At 33.1% G+C, this 24,823-nt stretch overlaps 1 protein-coding gene across 2 annotated transcripts in view; it reads right to left on the bottom strand.

The window, feature by feature from the left end:
• Nucleotides 1-24,823, bottom strand: part of LOC112028507 (probable disease resistance protein At4g27220) — an 89,608-nt gene that overhangs the window by 153 nt on the left and 64,632 nt on the right. The window contains exon 5 of one of the 2 annotated variants that reach the window (XM_065773871.1): nucleotides 2,072-2,297. The exons of the other annotated variant lie outside the window; for it this stretch is intronic. Within the exon in view, the coding sequence (XP_065629943.1) occupies nucleotides 2,274-2,297 (24 nt within the window). The 3' untranslated portion in view covers nucleotides 2,072-2,273. Of the gene's footprint in view, nucleotides 1-2,071; nucleotides 2,298-24,823 lie in introns of those variants that run through there. 2 annotated transcript variants of the gene reach the window in all.

Genomic DNA, 24,823 nt, shown 5'->3' with positions numbered 1-24,823 from the left:
AGGTATTGTGTGGCAATACATAGTATCATTTCTTCAAGCTTTTTCTCAATGGTCATGTACGTATTAAGAAGGAAGAAGAGTAATAATTACTGGCATATAAACGGTGAGTTCTCATAGAAATAAAGGTTACAATGTGCAATAACAAATTTCAACTCTCCCTAAAAACATGAACTCATTCAGCCACTCTCCTATCCACTCACCTTTGTTTTACTCATATAAAACTGCTTTACTCATCTAGAAAAAAAAAAAAAAAAATGTAGAGCTTCTAATCACACAAGTGAACGCGTGTTCAGAGGCTAGTATATATAAATGCCAACATCATGAAACTATATTTTGAATCCTACAATAAATAATAAATTCTTTTTTCATAGAAGAGGTATTGTGTTGCATTATAGGGGTTTATTTGTTCAAGCTCTTTCACATCGATCCATAATTAAAAATTGGAGATGAAAATTAGATGATGATAATAATTTATCCACGAAAAATAGAAATTGAGATAATATGCGGCTTGATTCTTGAAAGCCTATTAAAGGCTTTGACTCTATGACGATACTATAAAAGTGTATATGATTGACTCTCTTTTTAGTACATTTTGAAATTCAACAAGAGATAATATTTCTCTCCTTTTTTATAAACCGTTTTAAAAAATAAAAAATATATATAAAAAAAAAAAACCCCCAAAAATGGAAGAGTTTAAAGATTTTAAATTGGATCATCGGGATTCAAATTTTAATGACATCGTATTAAATTTTAATAATTAATTAAAATAAATAAATGTAGGACAAAATGGGCTTTTTCCCTTTTTGGGCAAATTAATTAGCTTTATACCCCCTTTTCCAAACTAAGTAAGAAAATGCCCCTATTTTAAAACTCAATTTATGATAAATCGAGTTAGAAATTTTTTTTTTGAAGCCCTATAGTGGCGTTTTAATGAGCTTATAGTGACGTTTTTAAGACCTATTGTGACTTTTTTTAACTCGACTTCAATGAAATCGAGTTATAGGCAATTTTTTTTACCTATAACTCGATTTCATTGAGGTTGAGTTAAAAAAACGTCACTATAGGTTTTAAAAAACGTCACTATAAGCTCCTTAAAACGTCACTATAGAGCTTAACTCAATTTATCATAAATTGAGTTTTAAAAGATGGACATTTTTCTACTTAGTTTGGGAAAGGGGGTATAAACCTTATTAATTTTCCTGAAAAGGGCAAAAGCCCATTTTGTCCAATAAATGTATACAATTCAATTATTTAACAATCTTAAGTAAAACCATATTTAAAGATGTTCAAATATATCTTAGTCAAAAGATAAGATGATTTTCTTCAAAATTTACCACAAAGTAAATATTCTCTTATTAATTAAAAATTAAGAGGACAGCTGTAAGAGCTCTAATCTTTGTGCTCTTACATTTTAGTAGGCTAGTTTGCTAAGCATACATAGTCACCCCACTCCCAGTATACATATTTGTATTAACAAATTATTAATAATTTTAAGTAAAAATAATTAAAACCAAATAAAATAAACACAGACAAAAAAAAGTAGGACTGTTGTAACTTGTTACTAGATCTAACCTTTTCGTAAAAAAAGAGGGGTTGTAGAATAAAACTAGCATGATGGCCCAGCCCATTTGTTTCTTCAACACTTGACTTATTGGAACCAAATATTTTCAGTTTGTGGCATTTTTGAATACACAAGCCTTTCAACGACGGCCACTCTAAAGTGTGGTTTCCTGGATAAAAACTTTTGAGTTCAGGCATATTTTGAAGTTCTAGAGTGGTCAATTGTGGATACAAACAAAGTGGTTGCCTCTATTCCTTCTTCTTTTGCTACGATTTCCTCCACCGTTGCACAATCTTTTATCTCTAGCTTCTCAAGTTGCATAAGAGCCTTCGCCACAGATGTTGGAAAAACACTTTTTAGACAAGAACAACCCTCAATTTTTATGGTACGTAATTTCCCAAAGGTGATTATTCTTTGAGGATCCATACTCCACACATGCTTCACTTTTTCCAGATTTCTTAATGTTAAGGAAATAAGTTCAGCGGCTGCTAACACTATTTGTCCCTTGGATATCAAATACCTCTTCTAAGGAGTCACAATCATATATCTTCAATTCTTTTAGATTCCGGAGCGTTCTCAACATATTGGGCAGAACAATATTTGTAAGATTTGTGCAACCTGAAACGGTCATTGTTTCTAGTTTGCCAAAGCAATCTGAAATGAGTTGATTGGACCAAATCATCTTCACGCTATCCATGCCTTTTGTTGCCAATTACTCCAAGTTCGGAAAGACAACCTACAAATAAAACTTAGTTAAATTATATTCTAAAGACCACGATTTAAAGTAATTAACTATTATAAGGAAGAATTAAGAAGGAAGAAGAGTAATAATTCCTTTTCATTTAAGAGGTACTGTGTGGCAATACTTAGTATCATTTCTTCATGCCTTTTCTCAATGGTCATGTCCGTACTAAAAGAATTGCTGATAAAATTTAGATTATGATAATGCTTATAAGGATGAAATTCAATTTAATTTCCAAACTGGATTCTCTCCCTATATGCATAACAAAAAGAACTCAAATTTGATAACAGTATATTGAGAAAATTTTAAATTAATATGCACAATTTTTGGAAAAATGTTTCATTCCAAGCTGTAGTAGAAAATAAAAAAGACAATTCTAGTATTAGCATTATACTAAATTTAAACAATTTTCAGCCATTTCAAAACTATTTTTTTATAGGAATTTAAATACTATCAAACTTGTTAACAGTAATTAAACCTTTTTCACTATATAATGTATTTATTTTTAATAAATATAAAATTTTGATCTATTTTTTAAAAAATATAAAAGTTTGATCTCATAAAAAAAAAAAATGGTTTGACAAAGTTTGAAACTATTTTAAGATAAAATTATTCTCTTCTTTACTTACAAATCCTCTGTCCCACACATAATTGGAAAGTGAAAGTTCAAATTCTATAAAATTATGAAACAAATTTTACACTTTAACTACATTTACTTGTGATTACAACATAAAAATACTATGTATTTTATTTTTCAAAATAAGATCCTCCATACAAAAGAGGAGAGCATATGCATATTCCAAATGCAAATTTTGGAATATAATATTTTTTAGAAAATTTGGCAAGTGTAAAAAGTATATTAGGATGTATCAAAGTCACAATATAATAAATAGATAATCAATTTAAAATACAGAACACATAAACTAATTTTATCAGTATGTTCTTCTAAAAAACATTTATATAAGTATTTCCATTTGTGATTATCTCGATTAGAGAATTTGGTTATTCTTCTGTAAAACTCTTGTTCAATGACCTTTTCTTGTAATATTTTACAATGCTGCTACGATAGTTGCTAGATTTCCTATTGGACCTTTTTTTTTTTTTTTGCTTCTCATTAAATATTAAAGTGACCATCAGTGTTGTTCTTAAAAAAAAAAAAATTGGCCATTAGCGGCTTCCTACTCCCTTCTTCATTTCATCCAAACCGAATCCCTAAGGGTGGAGGGTGTAACAAGCTTTGTTGGGATCTTAATGGAAGTGGGAAGCTCGATATTTAGTCTTTTTATCATAAGATTCAAAATGCAGCTCCTTCCACTTTCCCTTGGAAGGGCATTTGAAAGTTAAGGTTCCTAAAATGATGACTTTTTCATGTGGACAGCAGCTCATGGTCAAATTCTTACCTTACATAATCTTATGCTTTGTGGTCGCCCTTTGTGAATCGTTGTTGTATGTGCTATTGTAATGCAAAATCTGTGGATCACCTATTACTTTTTTGTCCGATAGCTCATTTTTTGTGATGTATATGCTTTGGCTATTTGGGATCGATTGAGTCTCGCCAGGTTCAGTGGTGGCTTATTATTTTGTTGGTATAATTGCTTGGGAAACATAGTTCTAATATTTGGAATTTGGTTCCAAGCTGTTTATTGTGGACCATTTGGACAGAACGGAATTGACGGTCTTTTGATGATGAGGGGAAAACTGTTATTGGTCTCATTGTTGGGGTTTCTTGGATTGTTCTACCCTTATGGATTTTTTCATCTATTAGAACAGATTAGGGGCTGCTTCTGTCCTTTTGTTTCTTTGCTCCTTTGTTCACTACCGTGAACTCCTTGCATTTCTATTGCTTTTCTTTTATTATAAATATTCTCTTCTTTACTTATCAAAAAATAAATAAAAATAAATTGATAAGTATTAGTGAAATACACACACCAAATAAAAAATAAAAAGTGTCCAATTTTGAATTTAACCAATATATAGAGACAAAAAGTGAGAAACTTCAAAAAACTACATGAATTTATAATATATCCAAATTACTTTTTGTGTTTCCATAACTACTATTGTGTAGAACAAGCCCATTTAAAAAACAGTTAATAGTAGGTGCCAATCCACTAGGCAAACTCATTATTTCATTTCAATGTAATTTTCGACCTAAGAATAACAAGAATGGGATCACGTTGCACCCTAATCTATAATAAGGCATCAGATTACTTCTGATGAACTAAAGTTTGGTGCAATATAAAAATCAAGTAATTAATGTTCATATTGGCGTTGAATCAAATGTGGTTCGGTCAAACAACTTTATTTTTCATCAAAAAAGAACAACAGATAAATGAGACAAATAAAAGAAAGATTATATATTAACAAAAAAAAATGGCAAAACTTAGTTACAGTATCTTAGGTGTTGTTCCTTAAGTTCTCTTTCTTAAGATTCTACCATGTGTCTACCTAACTAAAAAATACATTTTCATCTCATAAGAAAAAATTCACATGACAGAATTTTAAGAGAATAACCTAAGGAACAACACTTAAGTACCTAAATCTCCCAAAAAAAAAAAAAAAGCAAAAATAATACTTCTGATCATTTGGGACAGTTTTCAAAAAGAAAATGTGTCTTGATATCAACAAAACATAGTCTAATCTTTTTTATTTATTTTTGAGGTTGTGGAAGAGTACTTATCAACATTTAAAGAGTAAAATTTGAAATTAAATCTTAAACATACCTTTCCGTTGAGAAGTACAAGAGAATCAACAACAGAAAGGAAGCCCTCTAACTTGAATAAATTCCTTAATTTCAGAGAATGGAGATTTGCAAACATAATGCTGTCGTCACTATCGACCTCAATTTCTTCTTCTCTTTCTATCGCAACTATTGCACTCATTATCTTGCAATCTTCTATATAAATTTCCTGCAGGTGTGAAAAGCATTCACCCATATATGAGGAGAAGACAAATTCCAACTTACAACAGGTCCTCACTTTTACCACTCTCAAGTTACAAAAAGTCTTCGTTGGAAGTCGCATGTAGCATATCCATTCCAAATTGTTCACATTCCACAGGGTAATTGACTCCAAACTAGGAAAGACAAAATCAAGAACCCCCATAGACTCGAAAATATACTGAATCTTGTCATTGTGTTGGACTGTGAGATGCTTCAAACTTTGAAAACTTTCCAAATCTAATTCGTAAAGATTATTTTTGACACCTTTCATTTCATCCAAAATGAGAGTTTCACATTTCCTAAATAATACTTTATACCCATCGTCCGATCGAAAGCTTATATTGAGCTTTAAAATTCGTGAAGTTTCCGAAGTTTCATCCTCGATCCAAGCACTGCCTATGGCTATTCTATAGCTTTCGAACCTTTCAAAAACCACGGCGTTTGGTAGAATCTTTGCATTCTCAATACATATATGTAACCCGGTCAAGTGAGACAAATGGTCCAACTCTGAGAAACAACTTCCATACAAAAGTGAGAATCTTTGAAGTCAATTTAACCGTGACTTCTTTTGGAATAGTGGGTTGCCTATCATTTTTATTTCTGGTTTCCTAGTGAACTTCGTTGTGTACAAATATTTAATCCATGACTAACTTCACACAATCAACCTTTCTGATTGTTGAAGATGTTGGTGTGTAGGTGTCGTTGCTGCAAACATGCACTCAATGGTGAACTAGAAGTAGTTATGTACAAAAGCCCTAGGCGCACAAGGTCGCAACCACTTCTCAAGTATGCGTGTTTTTTTCTCTATGATGATGGCTTTAAAAATATGCTTTAACAACTTCGGGAATCCTGGTGCACAAATTCCCAAGCCAGCAAGTCATCATGGACCAAAACCGAAAAACGAAACCCATAGGCCCGAAGCTTGATTGATCGTGAGGAGTCAAGCTTTAATGAATTTCGAACAATCGCATGGTATTGAGGCTGGAGTCGAGGCAACCGTTCTTCCATGCTCTTGACCAATTTTCTTTTATTTTCAAAGTACTCTTTCAATGCAACTCTAGACACTAAAAATTAAGGACACAATTCCATCAAAAATGCATTTTGATTCAGATTTGCCAACACATACAAAATTTGACCCTCACAATGTTGAGTCTAAAGTACTTCCCTAGTTTTGAACCAATTTTACACCTAACCCTACGGATTTGGCTTGATGGGTTACAGGTGTGTTGGGTGAAGAAAGAAGCTCAGATTTATTGTAGTTTATATATTGACCTGAGAAATTACAATACCAATCAAGACTAAAACACCAGGACAAATAATGCCAGTTGCTAACATTAGAACATCTAGAAACATTCGCTAAATGTCAGAAAAGTTATATTTCAAAATATTTGTACATATAGAATATTCATCTAGACTGAAAAAGAACACAAATTATGATGTATTCAGTAATGTTCTACAAGACAAGCCAGAACTCACAGGCCATAAGTGCATTTCCAAATTTTTATTCAAAGAAAGATTTTTGCTCAATTTTTTTGTCCACAAACATATGAAGCAATGCCACTAGAAAGGAATTGGAAGCTCTCCAAGCTTTCTGTGTTCTCGTGAAAATATTTCTCTAGACTTTCTTCATCTGCCTTTTGAGTTTCTTCATCTGCAGACAACCTAAAGTTCTCAATCATTACGGACTTTAGGCAATGCCTCCAACATGGAATTGGAAGGAATTTGCAACAACTAGGCTTCTCCCCTTCAATAATAGGCTTTTCATAGGAGAACTGAAATAAAGCAAAGCAGTAGTAACACTATCAAAATACTAAAAATTTAAAAGACTAAGCAGAGTTGAATTAGTCTACTTTAGGGGGAAATTGAATAAAAAAAATGTCAAATTATGATAGTTGTGACAATTATTGGGAAATTTTTTTTTATAAATACACTGGTATAGAACTACCATGATTGTAAATTTTAGCATTTACTACTAGGACATAGACAAACTTCCAAGAAAATTAGGAAAATAATAAAAATCTCACAACCGTCTTTGCCCTAGATATAAGCTATTATTATTTTTCTCCGGCCAACAAAACAAAATTTATTACAATAAAGGAAATATAGGAGCTATATTAGACTAAGATCATGTAAAGAAATTTCTTCATAACTGTTATTTCTGGAAAAAACAAAAAAAAATGTAGTTCCTTTTTTCTTTCATATATGAAATGATTTCTTCTAGCAGTGCATCTAAACTTACCTAATAAGCTCCTATAGTTGTTTGTTTGTTTTTTTTTTTTAAGTACTATTTTGCTTGCCAAAATCCAGCAGGTTTCTAGTGTTTATGATAATTCACCATCATTTTTTCTCTCTGTATATGCCTCCGATAGGAGATTTAGCTAGGTGTGAAACATCTGAAGAATCTTTCTCAGCTACAAAGGAGGTAAAGTAACTTATGCGTAGCAACAAGAAGATTAAGCGGAAAGTTGGTAACCCCGCTCTCCTCTTGACCAAAAGAGGTGTTAATCACAAGTTTGATAATGCAAAAAATAAAATTTTTTTGGAGTAATAAATGTCCTCTTTTCTCTTGGCATATGCTATTCTACACTCTGTACAAAACACTAACAAATGATCCAGCTAGGGGATCTGATTCAGCTATTTAGCAAGGAGAAGATCAGGAAAACTTCACTTCTAAGTCCTCTCTTTCTTCATCAACAGAGGTGTTGATACTAATCCACACCCAATTAAGGGGTGTTCAGAGTACTATGCCTCTGCAAGAGCCATGGCAACAGAAGGAGCTATAGCTCTTACTGAGCCAAGCTGTAGCCGTTGAAGATATGACAAAGAATTTGTGACCAAAGGCAGATACTATACTTGAATGGAGTAACCATTCGCTAATGCTTTTTTTTTATTGGTAAGTTACACACACAGGATGGATCTTTAGCCCAAGACCTCACCTTCTGCCTAAAACTTATAATAAACTTAGGTGATACCAATTGACCTCTAGCTTATTGGCCCCTTAATGCTATATTATCTATGCCATGATATTCTCAGCTTTACACTTTAATTTGTCCAAATTCCATCATTCCCTATCTAAACCGCCTTTTACATGTGTTTTTCTCACCCATGCATACTTAAACAATTCATAATTCCTACCCCCCAAGTAAACAAAAATTAAAAATTAATTTGTCCAAATTCCATCATTCCCTATCTAAACCGCCTTTTACATGTGTTTTTCTCACCCATGCATACTTAAACAATTCATAATTCCTACCCCCCAAGTAAACAAAAATTAAAAAAGAAAAGGGAAAAGAAAGAAGAAACAACTTAAACTGCCTTTCATGCAGTTTCTTTTACTCATCCATTCTTAAAACAATTCATAATTTCTATCCCACCACCCCCAAAATAAAGAAAAAGAAAAAGAAAAACTTGTGGGATGTAATCTTTACCTGTTTTTTTAAAACATGTTTTTTTATCATTTAGTTCTGCATGTATAAAAATCTGTTCACAACTATTACTATATTTTTCTATTATGTCTTATTGTTAGGTTCTAAGGTCTTAGGATTTTATATATTTAGAACTCTAATGTGTAATGTTGGCAAACCATGATCAAAACACAGTATTTAGTCTTGTTTAGGCTTGCTCAAAGTTGTTTTATTATTGTAAAGTTGGAATCAAGTGGCTGCAGAAGTACTTGGGACTTTTGGCCTGGCTCGATCGATCGAAGATTAGACTTGATCGATCGAAAATCGCACAGGTTGAATTTTCTGCAGAATTTCCAACTCAGCCCTACTTCATTAAACGTTTTGGGTTTTATGTTTTTACCCTAGGTATATAAACAAAACCCTAGCCACGTTTTTGTGGGTTGCTCCAATTGTATTGTTGCTCATACATTGTTGTTTTGTGTAAATCTCTTGTGAGATCTTTGATGAGTTTTCCTTTACACAAAACTTAGGGTTTTCAAGTTGAAGATAATATCTACATCTTGATGATCAACTTGGTTGCTACCATTGAAGCTTAAAGATAATCAAGCAGGGGTGCTTGTAGCTGATTGAAGAATCCAAGAAAGAAGGAGTCCGTGGATTCGGAGCTTGCACGTGGTCGTGTCAGTAAGTTCTACTGGTTGGTAGCATTAGGAAGTCAAGCGGGGAGCTTGTAGTCCTTCTGTATGAACTTCAATTCTTTCGCATAGTGGATTCAGGTTTACCTTGAGCATAGCTAGGTCAAATCCTCCCTAGGTTTTTACCGTGTGGTTTCCTGGGTCATCATATCTTGTGTTCTTTTATTTTCCGCTGCTTTATATCTTGATATGTTTGTTTGATTGTTTTAACCTAGAATTGTTTAATTTGACTAAGTAACAACTTGGCTAATTAATCTAGGCTACGCAATCTGGTTGTTTTTAAGGGGTCTAAAACCGTTCACTTATCAAAACAGATTTGTAATTTATCTGAACACATTGTGCTGAACTATGGTTTTTAGCCTGAATGTACAAAAAAATATGAATCAATATGTTGTTACAGAGTGCTTCTTTAGCTTGGAAAATATGCTTTCAAAATATATAGGATCACGGACAAAGTAAAAAATAAAATAAAATAAAATAAAAAACATTTTTGCATGATGCCATGAAACTCTGTCCTTAGAATCCTTTAAACTTCTGCGAAAGAACCATATTTTGTTGCGAGAAAAGTGCAATACAAACTTAAAGATTGATTTAAGAACAAATCAGAAACATGTTAATTCAAGGAAAACCTGAAAGAAGTTTCAACACATTTTTTATTGGATTTAGAATATCTATGCTATAAGAGTCTGTATTGTAGGCTCATTTTGACTCTTTGTTTTTTGGCCTTCTGTTTTATTCTTAATGTAGATGCATGCATATTTTTTAATCTCTATAAATATTGTATAATCAAAACCTTAAACTTAATTTTTCCATTTCTTCTTTCAATATAAATAAATTTAAGTTTTTGTATATTGAGCAAAAACTTTCAGATAAAACACATTTATCACAATTGATTATACCAAAAAACTTCACTAATAGATTATAAACATCTAGGATCCATCACACCAAAAGTAACCTTACTCAGCATGAGAAGCAGAAAGTTTAACGTAAATTATTATATGTTAAGAGATTTGTTATAAGAATCAAAACACTATATAGCATCCTCACATGTCACAATATGCAACAAGATTCTAAATTTAGGAAATGAATGTTTGGTATACCTTGAAAGTCATCCAGGGTTCCATGTTGATCCTATGCCGTATGATTAGAATCTCTGGAAGAGGAGAAATCCAGAGCAAGCTATCCACAAGTTCAACGATTTCTTGTCCAGTACGTGGATGTGATGTTTCTACCTTCAATTGCTTGACATTATATGATGGGGATGGTAGGGAATCTCTCAATTTCTTCGGTATAACCAAATCCTTTAAAAAAAATTCCAATTACAGCTATATAACATATGTGAATAAATGATGGACAAAAATGATGAAGAGAAGAGAAAATATATCAAATGAAAGAAAGCAAAACTACCTTGGCTGAGGTACTTGTCAAAGTCAATTGTTTGGATTTACCCAGCTTTGTCAGAAATTCAATCTTTTCAACATTCCAAGGAGCAATGTCTATTGGTGGCTTTAGCATCTGGTAGGTAACTTCCGACAGAGCCAAAGCATTTGACGAGAAGGGTATTACATTACGTCCACAATATTGGAATTTACACAAGTTAGGAGTGTCAATGTCGACTTCAATTAGACTGCCCCAATGCATTAAGTACAATGTCTTAAGACTGACTTGAAATCTTAAGTCTTTCCAGCGTACGACTATATATGCTCAAGTACTCAATTAGTGGAAGCTAGAGAAAAATGATTGTGTAACCACTTGTCTATTATGTTTGGTGCACTTAATGTTAGCATCCTCCGATTATTACAAGAGAGCAGATAGATCTCACATTGTTTAGTCTAAGATATAACCGCACGACAAAGATTTGATGCTTCCAACTCAATTCTCTCAAGATCATCATTGAGTTCCACCTCAATCGACTTAGCTTTAATAAGACCGGAGAACTTTATACTTTTCAATCCATGGCACTTCAAAAATTTCATGTCTTCTATCACAGGACTCCCAACAACTAGTTTTTGAATAGTTTTATCATCTGCATCAACGTAAGATAAAGACAGTTTTTTCAAAAACGGCAAGTTTATATCACGACAGTTTGTATCCAACTTACACTGCCTTAAAATCAACACGGTTATGGATTTTGCAACCAAAACGCTCTGAGGTAAGTCATAATATCCTGCTGCAAAATGAAGGCTCAACTTCTTGACATCACTCTTAACCACATAGTTTATCCAACAGTCAACACGAGAATTCAAACTCTGTTTGTCCAAGCCGTGAGAAAGTATAAATTCCCTTATAGTTAGCCTCTGCTTATGACGGCTTTCTAAAGATTTTTCCACAATCCTGTAACTTACTCTGAATATCCAGATTTTTCTTGTCGTCTGTAGAACCAAACAAGATTGTGTTAAATCCCAAGACTTGAACTGCAGTCCATATATGTTTCCGTCTCTTAGAAAGTACAGAGGATTGAACAACTTCGTTGATGGAAAGGTAAGACAGAATATGTTGTTGAAGATGGTCTGGCAATTCAGATATCCTGTCCGCAGCTATGTAGTTCTTGTGATCCATAAAATGGAAACCTTCCTTCGTATCAACAAAGAATACAAGGTTTATATTATAAACGCATTGTGTGTTTTCTATGAGTTAGTAAACAAGGACTGTACCACACAGGAGATGAGACATACACCAAATAGAATTGTGAGAACCGACTGGCCGGGTACCACACACTTTGTGAATACAAGGTTTATATTATAAATGCATTGTGTGTTTTCTATAAGTCACTAAACACTAAACAAGTACTGTACCACACAGGAGATGAGACATACACCAAATAGAATTGTGAGAACCGACTGGCCGAGTACCACACACTTTGTTACACACATGAATTTTAATAAAGAATCGCTGATTTTTCATGTTTTATTGGTGTTTTCTAACCTAAATCCAACCCAACCCAACTCAACCCAATTATTATGGGTAAATCCCAACTCACCCAATTACCTAATTATCAAAATTACCAAAATACCATTAAAGTGAAAACACCAACACTTTCCTGGATCCCTTTTCCAGGCAAAATTTGCCAAATAGTGCAATTTTCGAAATTTTTAAGCTGGATAGCACGCGTTCAAACTTATGTAGTTAGTTAGACTGTTTTTGATAGTCGAGTTTGACAAACTTGACTTTGGGCTGGAAAACGAACACGATAGTGGCGTTTTTTTTTTTTAGTGGGTATAGCAGCGTTTATAAAAAACGCCACTATAGGGTACCTATAGTGGCATTTTTGACAAACGTCACTAAAAAAAACACCACTATAGTATTCATTTTCTAGCCCAAAGTCGAGTTTGCCAAAATCAACTTTCAAAAATAGTCTAACTAACTAAATCAGTTTGAACGTGTACTATCCGGCCTAAAAATTTCGAAAATTGCACTGTTTGGCAAATTTTTCCCCTTTTCCACTATCTCTAGTCTCCACTCCACTTTCCTGGGAAAAAGAAAAAACTTTTCTTGGATCTAAAATTTCTTTTTCTTTCTCCTCCATTGCCTCCCCACTTCAATTTTGACCAAAAAACTCTCACTTCTGCTCTCTCTTTCTCTCTCTCTGTTTGATTTCTGAGAAACTTTCATTTCATTCATTTTCCCTCTCTAACTTTCCCGAGAAAATTCCAATCCGGTGCTTCCCTCTCTCTCTCTCTCTCTCTCTCTCTCTCTCTCTCTCTCTAGAGATTGAATGGCGGGGATGTTGGGATCGAAGCGCGGAGTGTTCTCTACGTTGGATTTGGAGTGTTTAGAGAGAGATCAAAAATTAACAAACTCAAAAAGAGAGCAAAAATGAAAGCAAAGAAGAGAAACCTTAGTAGTCAACTTGTAGTCTCCCTTCTTCCACTTCCCACTCCTCACATACCGAGCGCTCTCACGCAACCTCCTCAGCACAGCCAACAAGAGCCCGATGGTGAGGTTAGTGACGTCTTCAATCGACAGATCGAGGGTGTACGTGACCCTAATCCCCTTCTCCCTACACTTCGCGAGGTCGATCTTGTCCACTTCGACACTAAAGCTCGACTCGATCTCCAGCCTCGAAAATGCCTTGATCAACTCGGCATCGGCATGAGCGGAGGCGTTTCCGACGACAGCACAGATTGAATTGGTGTGCTCATTGATGAACTGCCACTTTTGCGGGGCAGTCCAAAGCTTGAAGAGGTTGTAGCGCCTCTGGAGCTCTTGCTCCAAGTATGAGTTCATCGGGATGAGCATGAGTACTCCAATGGATTCCATGAGTTCTAGATGAGAGTTAGAGAGAGCAAGAGAGAGAGAGAGAGAGAGAGAAGTGTTTGGAGGCTAAGAAAATGAAGGAAATGAAAACCCTGAAACACTAAAATGTTTGAGGGTTTTTTTTTTTTTTTAATTTATCTAAAGGGCTGAGTTGAATTTGGGTATATTGTTTTTTGGCTAAATAGGCCTCAATGGGTTTTTAGTTAAAACCCAATAGTCATTGGGTTTAATTAGGTTGATACCTATTTAATCCAATTAATAATTGGGTGGGTTTGGGTTCAATTAGAGTGGGTGAATTTAGGTGGACAAATGGGTTTGGGTTCAATTAGAGTGGGTGAATTTAGGTGGACAAATGAGTTTGGGCTTACTTACCAAAACCAATGGTGTTAAACTAAACTGATGCTCCAATAATAATTTGTCACATTGTGATAATCTCTACGTTAACAATAATAATAATAATAATAATTTTAAAAAAAAAATGAACACAGAGGAAATCTTGGCCAAATAGGAATAGGATATTAGGATTCGTGTACAGCAAATAAAATAGTTTTTGGTAAGGGTATTTGTTTGCGAAAAGCCTTATAGCTAGGGGTGTTTACAAAACCACTCGGACTACACTTAAACCTACCAAAACCACTCGAAAAAATGGTGTAACCACACTGCACTCACACACACACACACATATATATTATTTTATGCTAAATATATATTATATGAACTATGCCTTCAAGTTTGATTAAATATATATTATATATTAAAACTGTACAACACCAATTAATATATAAGTTTTATTTTATATTTAATATAGATTTTATAAATATTTAACATATATTAAATAGATATTTAGCATATATTAAATATATTTGTTATATATATTTAGTATATATTTGTGATATATATAAAACAAACCAAACCCCACCACACCGCACAATCAAAGACCACACTGTACCACACGGTGACCGATCTATTAAAGTGCGGTGTGGTGAGGGTTTTAGGAAAACCACACCATGTGGTGCGGTGCTAAATATGGCGAAAACCACATCGATCAGCATGTGAACACCTCTTAATTGTAGCTTAATTGATTGATACTTCATGATATTTTGAAGAAAATATATAAGGTTCAAATCGTCTCTCCTCATTGTAACTATTGAATTTATCGACACAAAAAGAAAGATTACTTAAGAAAAAAGATTACATCACTATAGTCAATGGGATCGAATGTAGAAGATGCAGAAGCTTTAACAACCCTTCAAGTTATAGAATTTGTGGTGCATATTTTTTGTTGAAAGTGTGCTTAAGCATACTTGTACCTTGACAAAGTGAGAAAAAAATGAGGTTTTAAAAAGTTGTATATAAAAATTAAAAACTAAGCAATCAAGCTCAAGCCAAACAAACTTGTATGAGGTGACAAGGAACAAAGTGAGGTTATTATGTGATATTTCTTTCTCTCATGTCCATAGGAACAATGTTATGTCCACAACATTTTTACTACAAATTTTAAGTGACATGTTGTTACTAGTGGACAAAAAATAATTCCAGTGATAGGTTCAAATTAGAACTAGTAACAACTTATCACCTAAGATTTGTTATAAAAGTATTATGAATGTAGCACTTCTCAAGAAAATTTAGTAGCTCACTGTTTAGCTCAACATGTTAGGAATATATATATATATATATAGAGAGAGAGAGAGAGAGAGAGAGAGAGAGAGAGAGAGAGAGAGAGAGAGAGAGAGTATTAATATTTGAATAAAGGATGGAAGGAATATTTATGGTTGGAAGATATTCTACCTTTTGTGAATAGTTTTATATTGCTAAAATTAAATTTATTTTCTCCCAAAATAAAAAGAGTGTTATGATAAATTAAATGTTGGATTGCATTATGTCAGAGGTTAATAACTAATTCATGGTATAAATTTAATAATAATAAAAAAAAGGCTACAATTCTCTCTCTCTCTCTCTCTCTCTCTCTCTCTCTCTCTCTCTCTAAAAGAAAAAAAAAAAAAAAAAAAGCTATGTTTCAAGTACTTTAAAAAACAATCTTGATTACCACTGCATTGCCTTGGTGCGATGATCACTCCACAAATATAAATACGTGTGGGGTGTGAGGATAATGGTCAGGGTGAGCTTTACGTACATATACACTTAGATTAGTTATAAGTGTAATTTTTACATGATTTTTATTATCCTCTTATTTATTAAAATTGTTAGTTTTCCTTTATTTCTTTTGATTTTATTTGATTTTTATTTATATTTATCTATTCATTTGTGCTTTGAAGGATTGGGAAGATTTCAGATTAATCCACATCTTGTGGATGTAAATCAGTTGACTTGAAGACCCAATTAAATTTAAGTCCAATTCGGATTAGGATTCCAACCCACACATCAGTTAGTATTTTTTGTATAACTTTCGGCTCAGATGTCCAATCGAGATGATTCAAGTTTGGCTGAAAAGTTAACTTAAAGGGCTACAACTTTGTAGTTTACCAAGAGCCCGAATTCTGACGTTAAATGGGCCAAAATCATGGGTTAAGTGAAGCCTAAAAATCTGGGATTTTCTCAAAACGAGAATTCAACTTGTAATAGGATTCCTTGACCTATTTAAAGGCTCTTTAGGGCAAATTGAAGGGGTGCCGCATTGAAAAATATATTTTGGGAGTCTTTCTGAGGAGGAGGAACATAAGTTTTATCTGTTTTCTTTTCAATTTTATTATGAACTAAATTTTATTTTCTAGAGCAATGATGTAGTCTAGCAATGGACACACAATTTATATTCTGAATTATTTTATTTTTAATATTTCCATGATTGAGTATTTAATTCTTATTCTTAATGCTTACTATTTTTTTACAAATTATTGTTTGATCAATTAAATTACAATGAGACCGAGAGGTGATTTGTTATTTTAGTTCTAGAATTAAACACCATTAGTTGAGCGAAAGTAGAGATGCTTTACCGCGATTATTGTGATTTTTCAGAAAATTCAAAGTACGTAATGAGTCTCCAGTTAATTAAATTCGCATAGAGATATGGAATTGTTAGCTGAAGATATTTTTTATATTATTCAAGATAAGATATTGAATAGTTAAGGAATTTTTAATCATCAATGGGAGATTATTAGAATTTAATAATTAGGAAGATAAATTGTGTGGGATTTGTTAGGTGAAATCAACTGCTCTAAATCCATTCTTATCATATTTTTACACTGTTAGATTTTTACGCTTTGTTAATTCTTTTTATTTGTAGATTTATTTTTATTAAATAGTTTAATTTAATTTAGATAGTAGAACGTTCCATTTATTTTCGATTTTCCAAATAGTAATTAATTTAGTGAATTTCGGTATTCAATAACATAGTTAATCCTTGTGAGTTCGACATTCGTTTTCTAAAAACACTTTAACACTTGTTACGATTCTATGCGCTTGCAGATTATTTTACGCGAACAATTATATTAGAGTAGAATTTCTATCTTGTATATAATATATATATATATATATATCTTGATTATTAAACTAATACTTTAAAAAATATTAGATTGCCAGTCTCTTTAAGATCTTCTTCTCTCTCCTCTTGTGTGTGTTAACATACTTAGTATTCTAAAAAAAAAAAAATTAAATATTATTAGTACCATAAAAAAAAATATTGTTAACCAAAAAAAGTATGTCCTTATTTTAAAATTTTATAAAAAAAATTAATTTAAAAAACAGTCTTAATTAATAAAAACAATTTGTAAAAATAATATTATTATTTAGAGAAAAAAAAAAAAAAATGAGGCCGATGGCCCGATTGTGGATACACCAAATTGCCCCGAATAAAAATACCCTTTCTACTCGATTTGTAAATTTGTTGCCCAGTGATTTTACACACAGAGAGAAAGACAGACGGAGAGATCAGAGATGGGTGACAACAGCAACAACGACACAACACTCTTCTTCTTTTTCTTCGCCAGTTCCGCCTCCGATTCTAGTCCTCAAGAGCGCACTCAAGCGCCCCAAACCCAAACCCACTGAGCCATTCCCAGAACCAGAAGGTTACTATACTTTCTTTCAACTTTGTTATTTGGAAAGCCAAAAAAGAAGAAGAAGAAGAAGAAGAGTGTTTTGGGGTCTTAACATTGAAGATTGAGTTGAATATCTTGATTCTTTTTCTTGTGTTGCTTTTTTGCATTAACTCAATAGGTGTGCGGGTCTGTGAGAGAATTTGAGTTAGTTTGTCTGGGTTGATGTTCCAGCATGATGCTTGTATATGGACTTTAAGATGATATACTTCCTATCTCTCGTTTGAGATTACACTATCTAAACACATGACATGGCTGTGGGTTCAGGTAGTATGGGGTGTCTTGTGATGTAAAGCTTTTAAAATTCTGGAGGTAGAAGACGGCATGATGGCACTGTACTTAGGTGTACATAAACACATCTGTCAAGATTGCTGAGATGCTAACGTAGAAAGACAAATGCAAAACTACATGATTGATTTCAAAAACAATGTAGTTAAACAACATGATGAGTTTATGTTATGTATTGTTCAAATAATGATTATTTATTATATCCTAATAACTGAAATTTTTGGGATAAGTGGTAATTTATCATGGTATCAAAGCAGGTAGTTTTGACCTTGAGACCGGTCTCTAATCTACCTCCTATTTAAAAATCCAATGAATTGAGCTCCACTTATAAAGGGGAAGTATGGGTCCACACGTGAAGACGAGTGTTAGAATAATGATTAAATTTATCATTTTCTAACATTTTAAGCTTTCGGAATAGGTCTAATTTCCTCCTCAAATTAGTGTCTTGACATTTTGGTTTGGCTAAAAAATCTTGCATGAAATTGGCTAATAGCAAAGTCTGGAAAGATAACATTACAAGAAATTGTTGAATATAATAATCTCATTTAGCTGTATGTTTAACGTCGAAAAAAACAAAATTGGTAGCTTTGCATCTAACTTTGCTAGCTTTTCAATCATTTCATTTTTGGCTATCATTGATTAGATAAGGATGATCTCAAAGCATGACGAGTTCGTAAAAGTACATAACATGCTGTACACTTATGATTTTAGGGACAAAATTGGAGAAATCTACGTCATTTTAATGAAGAAATTGCTACTTTTGAAGCTCTAGGGATGGATTGGTAAATTGGCCAAACTTTAAGGACCAAATATGGTGTTTGCCTTTTCTTTTCTTTTTTTCCTTCCCCCGGAGAAAGTTTTTGTCGCCTTTGCTTTGTCACATGCATAATTTTCTTTTTCTTATAATTTTTTTTAGCTAAAGATGAATGTGAGATTACATCTGGCTAGGTCTGCAGGGTCCTTTTGCATACACATGCTTTCTTACACACATACTTCTACACACTTGCATATGTGAGGAATTTAATAGGTTTTAGATGTTGCACCTCATTTGTTTGGACAAGGAGCTTTTAGCTAATTAATGTGAGCGCCATATTAGGTGCTATGCCTTTGGAATGGTCAAAGATCAACGGTTAGGATTGGCATGAAAGTAACCTATTGTCTATTGATGACAGAAGAATTAACCACAGTGCAAATTGATAATAGTATTTTACCATGCTTCTTTCTTGAGTCAATCTTGATTGATTTTGCATTGTATATAAAGTCTTATTTGTTTTGGAATTAATCATGCTTAATTATTTTAAAACACAATGATGCTCCAAAAATTATTATTTAATAGCTTAGTTTCATTGGCAGCTGGTTTGGGAGGAAAGAATGAAAAGAATAATTTTAGAATATTCTTTCATTTCTTTGTTTGAGAGTTTTGATGGAGGGAATGAAAAGTCCATTTTTTTGTTTGAGAGTTTAAGTTGGAGGGAATAGAATGGATAAGAGGGAGCACTTATTCCTCTCTATTCCCTCAAAACCTCAAATTTTCATTCCTCCTAAAATTGGGAGGAATTGGGGGGAAAGGAATTAGATTTAATGAATTTTTTTACTAGAATTTCCAAAATACTCCTATATATTTAGCTCTTTATTTTAAAATAGGGGTCTAATAGTAATATTGTTATAAAATGATTCCATTCCTTTCTATCTATGTTGCTCCTAAACAAGGTTACTTACCTTCCATTCCTTTATTTTAAAACATGCAAACAAAGTTACTTAATTCTATTCCATTCTTTTCCCTTAGTTAAATACATTTTACTCCCAAACAAAGCCTAAGTTATCAGTCTTCTAAACAAGATGGGTTTAAGAACTCGTCCTATTCCTTTTAGCCCTTGGTCTTGGCCCAGCTGGTAAGGGGTGGGGTCTTATAGGGTTAGGTCCTAGGTTTGAATATTACCAGTCAAAAGAAATAGGCATTCCTTTCCCCCCAAATAGTCCATATAGAGGCTATAGTAGTGCAGTTCCCGATTTAGCTATGAATATTGGTCAAACAATCCTTTCCAAGGGAGAATAAATATAGAAGATGAAAGAAATGGAGACAGATAAATTTTTATCAGTTTATATATCAAAGAAAAAATGAATAAATAATCACATTTTGATTGGTTGTGTGTGGAGCTTGATCTACTATACACCTTACCATGTGCCGCATGGACAATTTGCAACCCTAGTAATATTTGAATAAGACTGTACTAAATATATATTACCAGATTCTTACATTGAATAATCTTATGCTTCAAGGTCGCCCATTGGCAAATCATTTTTGTACATGTTGTAATAAGGAATCTGTGGATCACCTTCTTATTTTTTGTTTGTTAGCTCTTTCTCTGTAGGTGCATATGCTTCGGTTGTTTGGGATTCATTCGGTCATGCCAGGTTCTGTTGCTAACTTATTATTTTGTTGGCAACAATGGCTTGGGAAACATAATTATGATATTTGGAATTTGGTTTCAGGCTGTCTGATGTGAATTATTTGGACAAAACATAATCGGCGTTCTTTCAAGGATACTAAGAAATCTTTGGCTCAGTTGATAGATTGGTGCTAGTGGACTCTCTTAGATTGGTCTCGGTGTTGGGGTCTCTTGGACTGTTTTTCTCTTAATGATTTTCTGTTGTCTCTTAGCATAGCTTTTTGAGTCCTTTGTTTCTCTATTTTTTATGTTGTTTTCTGTTCATTATTGTGAACACCCTATGTTCTTTCTTCTATTTCTTTTTTAATAATATTACTTTCTTGCCTAACTTGATAAATATATATATATATATATATTACTTTCTTGCCTATCAAAAAAAAAAAAAAAAAAATCCTTGTAACTCCTTTTATTATCTTCATTGTAGAAGATGCAGAAGCTCCATTGACAATTTGGGTGAATCTCATAAATCTGGTGTTCTTGTGTCTATGCTTTGATCCTTTTTTCCCTGATCTTGGTTTTTGCCCAAAACTCCACCAGAAAGAACACCCTTCCTTGCCAAGAATCTCTCTAATTTTTTCTACCTCCACTCTTAACCTCCCCCTTGCGCACGTATCTAGCCCAATATCTGAGTCAATACATTTTAGCCAATTAATCACCACAATTAAAAAGAATAAAAAAGTCTCTCTCCTTTTCAATGTGGGATTAAACATTTTCACTAACTCCTCATCTCCCATATTTACTCCCACATCTTTACATTTATGTTATTACATTTATTCATTTTATTTATTTAATATTAAAAATGCTCCAACATAAGTAAAAGATTATTTTTTCCTCGTTCTAGAATTTCATAAATATGCTAGTCTTCTTCAGTTATGTTACACTGGGAAAAAAAGTTTTGGCTTAAAGAGAAGCTTAGATTATTCAAGTGGCTGACTAATACAGTACTCAGGATACTAGATTTTGTGCTGGATTGACAAATACCTAGATGAGAGAGCTGATAAGGATATATACGTCTCCCCCAAAAAGGTTCATAAGTTTACTCTGAGGAATAACATAGGTAGATCACTAGATGTTTGTAAGGAAAGAGCAATTAAGGCATGTTGACAATTTTACCCTCAAGTTAAGATTTTACTAGGATCACAATAATTTTGAATTATGGTGAAAATGGACATAAGAAAATGAACAGGGATGTCACCTCCATTAAAATAAGGGCAAAACATAGTTTAGATTCTTTCTGTGTGATGCTTTTTTTTTTTTTTTTTTTTTTTTGTAGACTTTCTGTTTGATGTTAAATATTCCTGTTAGTTATATTCTGACCCAAGGCTATAAATCTTGGAGTCGGAGGAACTTTCAAATTTCAAAGACAGCATTTGATTATAATGTTGACTTGTATTGAAAGTCAGAAGAGGCTGTCTCAATGAAGGAAATTATAGACAAGGATTTTAATTCTGTGATCCGATTTTTAGACTTGTTTTGTCTTCTACTCTGATTAGGAAACTGATAAGCGTTCTTTGATTCATTTTACTTGTCATTATCATGGTACATCATTGCCTAAGATTTTTCTGCAGTTTTATTATATAGATATATGTATGAAAATCCATTAGAAAGCGGCGTAAAATCTGTAATAACTGTAATTAAATAAATAAACATAAGCACATTTTTTGTTGTTCAGCTTAAATTTTATTCTCTTCAGATAATTGTATCTAGAATTTTATTTTATTTTTGTCTGAATGTAATACACTTATTAATAATAGATTGAAAGCTCATGTCCACATGAAAAGTTATGTTTTTTTATTTTTTATTTTTATAGAGAAATTGTGTTGTATGGGAACTCATTTTGGTTTCCATTTTAGTATGAGTTTGCCAATTACTTTTAGACAACCTAGAGACAGTGGCTTCAATTGGTTAAGTGGTTTTTGGGACTTGAATTTATCTTTGTTCCTGCCAAGGACCTTGAGCTCAACTAACATCTCATGGTATTTGCAGCGGAGATGTTTAGGATTCAAATAGCCCCTCCCCTATTTTTACTACCAAATATTTCTCTGTTCTTGCAAGTGCAGCAGAAAGTTTTACTTGTAAGCCGCGATGAAGAATGTTCCATTTACTTCCTGGTTGTCATCCAATTGATGATGACGTATCGGCATCTAGGCATCGAGTTTTGTTATGGTGTGTTTATAATGCTGCTTGGATGATGTAGATCTTGATTTTTGATGCATCATGTTTTTATTTTTATCTTTTCATATAGGAAATTCAAAGTACAATTTGTGCATCTTATCATATCTTAGTTTTGGGGTATAGCTTGGCCCAAGGATTGATAATGACGGACATGTTATAGTACTTCATTTGTGGTAGTCCTGAACTACCAACATATGTTTCATTTTTTTTTAACCATGGCTGACTATTCGTTTTGTCCATATAGTTTTCAAAAACAGCTGGACGGATTAAAGAAGCCATAGCTAATCTCCCTGTTGCAACTGAGGATGATGACAATTGACAGAGATGAAGCAGCAGCTCTGCAAGATGAAACAGAATCGACAGATGAAGATGGTGCAATGAAGCAGGATGTATTAGTTGGTGTTCCAGCTGAAGAACATTTGGAAGAGTCCGATCCATTTGGGCTCGACGCTATGCTTTCTACTGTAGTTAAAAAAGGTTTCATTAAGGGAAAGAAAGATGCAACAACCAAGATCAATGCGGAAGTAGAAGAGAATAAAAGATTCATCAAGTCACAAAGGGAGGCCTTGATTACATGTCTTGAGATTGCTGCTCGAAGATATAAGACTCCGTGGTAATAGTCAATGCCTACTTACGAGGAAATGTTTCTCGAGTTTCTTAAATGCTCATGCTTTGTGGCGCCTTCTCCAATGTATTTTTTATAAATTTTTTATCCTAAGAGTTAAGTTTTTTTCTTTTGTAGGTGCCAAACAGTTATAGACATCTTAGTTAAGCACGCAATTGATAACGTAGCGAGGTTCACAACTTGACAAAGGGATGCCATAGAGAAACTTTGGGCTTCTATACGAGAACAACAAACTCGTAGGAAGCAAGGGATTTCTGTAAATGGGAAACTTGATGTTAATGGATTTGAATGGCTTCAGCAAAAATATTCTACTGAAAAGATCAGCATTCGGCATTCTGTTGGAGGTAGTGGAGATCATCGTGCCCAGCAGTGGCTTGGTTAAAACTGTGTATATCATCATGTAGGATGTCAACAAACCCTCTTAACCCCTCAACTAGAAAATGGGGGGAAAAAGATCATCGAGAATCTATTTGCTCGAATGTAAATTGCATTTTCTTAATTGATACGCTAAGATATCATTTAGAAGTTTCCACTTTCATGATTAAGGTAAATAATCTTAATTGATATGTTATAATCTTCACAGATGAAATGCTCACATTTACCACTAACTTGTTATTTAGTTAATTCTGGAACTTCGATGATATTTATGAAATTTTCATTTTCTTTATATATGAAATTTAAATATTACATGGTGCTGGTAGTGGACATAAAACTTGTTGTACATGATAAACAAGCTACACACATGGATACGTCTTTACATTTAGGCAAAATCCATATGAGTAGTCTCAATTGAGGATCTTGTCACAAATTCAATTATGATTATAAATATATATAACCACTCTTTATAACCTGTAGAGAATTGAAAAATATTAAAGTCACATCAACAGTTTGTAAAAATGTTATAAAATAATTTGTGTTTGTAACATTACTCTAGATGTACATATGCAATTATGATAACACGTCTCATTTTGTGCAATAACAGTGGGAACCGAACTCACTTTTCGCACATTTTTCAGTGAGATAGAAGTGTGGCTTCGTACTTCCATTACAGTAGTGTATCTTCCCGCATCTCACATGACAAGTTTTGTGATTGCTGCATGTCAAAGCCAAATCACTTTCATATCATTCTCTAAGTATTTGTTCAGATCCTTCACTAAAGCGGAAACAGAAGCCATTTGACGAACCTTTATTCACACATGTTGCAAAGATTAGTTTCACCTTTGGGTACGTTTTTTTTGCATTTATTAACATAGATAAAGTACTTATTGCATGTCATTCTCATACTTCTTATTTCAGGAAGAAAAAACTCTATAGGTTTTCTATTACGAAAAAACTATGTAGATTTTAGTGGTTGTGGTCTAAGTACTTTTTGTTCTTCACTAAAGCAAAAACAGAACGAATCCGAGTAATGTTGTCCCACACACGTTGCAAAGTTAAGTTTCTCATCGGGATAAATCGCCTTGCATCTCTCCATACAGATTGAATGCCTTTTGCATTTCTTTGTCAAATCACGTAGTTTAGCCTTAGGAATTGGAAGTCCTATCATACAAAGAGATATTGAAGAGCAAAAATTAAAAATAAAGTATAATAGAAATGTTGAAACTTTATGATTGTCCCCCCCCCCCCCACCCCCCCC

The sequence above is a fragment of the Quercus suber genome, unplaced genomic scaffold (assembly GCF_002906115.3).
Source record: "Quercus suber isolate HL8 unplaced genomic scaffold, Cork oak 2.0 scaffold_82, whole genome shotgun sequence".
NCBI classification, from domain to species: Eukaryota; Viridiplantae; Streptophyta; class Magnoliopsida; order Fagales; family Fagaceae; genus Quercus; species Quercus suber.
The sequence above is the reverse complement of the archived record's forward strand: the minus strand, read 5'-3'. Positions and strand labels throughout refer to the sequence as shown.